At 43.5% G+C, this 2,500-nt stretch overlaps 1 protein-coding gene across 1 annotated transcript in view; it reads left to right on the top strand.

Annotated features, from left to right (window-relative positions):
• The window catches only part of acyp2 (acylphosphatase 2, muscle type), a 9,358-nt gene that overhangs the window by 520 nt on the left and 6,338 nt on the right, over positions 1–2,500 (top strand). Inside the window, exon 3 of the mRNA XM_080855599.1 lies at positions 144–253. Coding sequence (XP_080711725.1) covers positions 144–253 — 110 coding nt within the window. The remainder of the gene's footprint in view (positions 1–143; positions 254–2,500) is intronic.

The raw sequence follows: 2,500 nt of genomic DNA, 5'->3' as shown, positions 1-2,500 counted from the left end.
AAATACGAGAATTAATTAGTATAGCTTACTCAGAGATAAATGTAGGGGCTATCACTATCCATTGCAAATCATAACCTGTTAAATTGCTTGATTTGACCTTGTATCTTTTCCACGTGTTTCCATGCACGGTTTCTTCTTTGCAGTACACAGAGGACCAGGGCGAGAAGCTGGGTCTTACTGGCTGGGTTAAGAACACTCGCCAGGGAACGGTGATCGGTCAGGTGCAAGGGCCTCCGGACAAGGTCATAGAGATGTGAGTGAGTGCTAAGTTTGTACCAGGACGAGGCTGTCAAATCACTGTGAATACACAGTTTGATTTTACTTTGAAAGTTAACCCATAGAAAAAGAAGTAGAAAGAAGGTTTTTTTTTTTGTTTTTCATTTATATAGACACCTCCCTTTTTGTGGTCCGATGAAGATATGATGACGTGGCATGCAGGTTCACAGCAAGTGCAAGTGATAATGGGGTGGCGTAATGCTTCAGTCTGACCACTAGATGTCAGACTTCGACTTCTTTATCTCCATAGAATTATCTAGAACTGGGTGGTAACGCTACACACAGAGGTACATATGGGCTTTCTATCTCAAGTGGATAATCAGCTTTCAGTTCAGTGGTTCGAATGGTTTTATTCCTGTAAATATTTCTGTTGAAACTTTTCACTGTAGACCACAGCATTACATAACAGGTCATTGATTATTTAAAAAAATATATGACATGTTTGTTTATGTTTTGACAAATGCAGAATGGACAATCTCATGTCAGAATGTAGTAAAAAATTGTTATCCCCACTTTGGGATAAAGTAATTCTATGTGATATATGTTTGTGTGTGTGTGAAGTAGTGGGAAGGGTGTGGAGGGGGAATTAAGAAAGAGAGAGAGATAGAGAGAGAAAGAGAAAGGGAGAGATAGAGAGAAGAGAGAGAGAGAGAGAGAGAGAGAGAGAGAGAGAGAGAGAGAGAGAGAGAGAGAGAGAGAGAGAGAGAGAGAGAAAGATGATGTCAGTTAGGGTGGGTCGGGGTGTTTACAGCCAGAGGGCTTGGTAGGGTCGTACTGATGACATCACACTCCCCTTTTTCACGGACCAACAAATCAGAACCAGACACTGGGAAGGGAGAGATAGACACACGCACACACATCACACTCACACTCACACTCACACACACACACACACACACACACACACACACACATACACACAAAAACAAACACACATACATATGAACACATGCACGCACACAAGTGCACACACACACACACACACACACAAACACACAAAAACCCAGAAGAGAATGAGAGACTGACTTTCCACCCAGAAAAGTACAGCTGTTGTGTGTCACATCTGGGGATATCCTGAATCTGATTGGACAATAACGCATGCCTCAGAGGGTGTGGCCCTCTAGCTGGGATGTGAGCAGCCATCCATAAAATTTCACCTGATGTAGTAGTCACTGTACACCAGGCCCAGAAGTGATCGCTCTCTCTCTCTTCTTCTCCCTTTCTCTCTCTCTATTCATCTCTTTCTCTCTCTCTCTCTCTCTACACAAAATCTCACCTGATGTAGAAGTCACTGTACACCAGGCCCAGAAGTGATCGCTCTCTCTCTCTCTCTTTCTCTCCCTTTCTCTCTCTCTATCCATCTCTGTTTTTCTCTCTCTCTCTACACAAAATTTCACCTGATGTAGTAGTCACAGTACACCAGGCCCAGAAGTGATCACTCTCTCTCTCTTTCTCTCCCTTTCTCTCTCTCTATCCATCTCTGTTTTCTCTCTCTCTCTACACAAAATTTCACCTGATGTAGTAGTCACAGTACACCAGGCCCAGAAGTGATCACTCTCTCTTTCTCTCCCTTTCTCTCTCTCTCTCTACTGAACTTACAGGGTATGTATCTGTATCATTGTGCCTGTGTTCAGGAAGATCTGAGTCCTTTACCCATCTGAGCTTTCTCAGGAGTCTTCACTGCACCATCTCAGACTGATGCCGTCAAAGTCAGCTAATGAACGAATGGTTTAGTCAGGGTGTGTGTGTTCTTTTGTAGGATGCTTTCACACACACACAGTCACACACACAGTTAAAGTCAGCTAATGAACTAATGGTTTAGTTAGGAAGTGCTTGTGTTCTTTGTAGGATGCTTTTACACACACACAGTCACACACACAGTCAAAGTCAGCTTATAAACTAATGGTTTAGTTAGGAAGTGCTTGTGTTCTTTTAAGGATGCTTTAACACTAGAGCTTTTGGTGTGGACCAGACTCCGCTTGGGCCGTTAGTTCGGTAGGTTTCATTGATGTGATAACTTTACTCCGAACTCCGGTGTTCACCAAGGAACCATACCCGTGCCCTCGCGAAAATGGGGGTCTAGGGTACAGTTCACCTCATCTCCAGTGCGGTGCGCATTTGGTGTGAAAGCTATCCTATCAGCTATCCAAGCTCTCCAAACCCAGGAAGGAAATGCTATGTATGACTGCTGATGGATCCAAATTTTCCAACATCACCGTTAAAG

The sequence above is a fragment of the Sprattus sprattus genome (assembly GCF_963457725.1).
Source record: "Sprattus sprattus genome assembly, chromosome: 1".
In the NCBI taxonomy this organism is placed as follows: domain Eukaryota; kingdom Metazoa; phylum Chordata; class Actinopteri; order Clupeiformes; family Clupeidae; genus Sprattus; species Sprattus sprattus.
The sequence above is the reverse complement of the archived record's forward strand: the minus strand, read 5'-3'. Positions and strand labels throughout refer to the sequence as shown.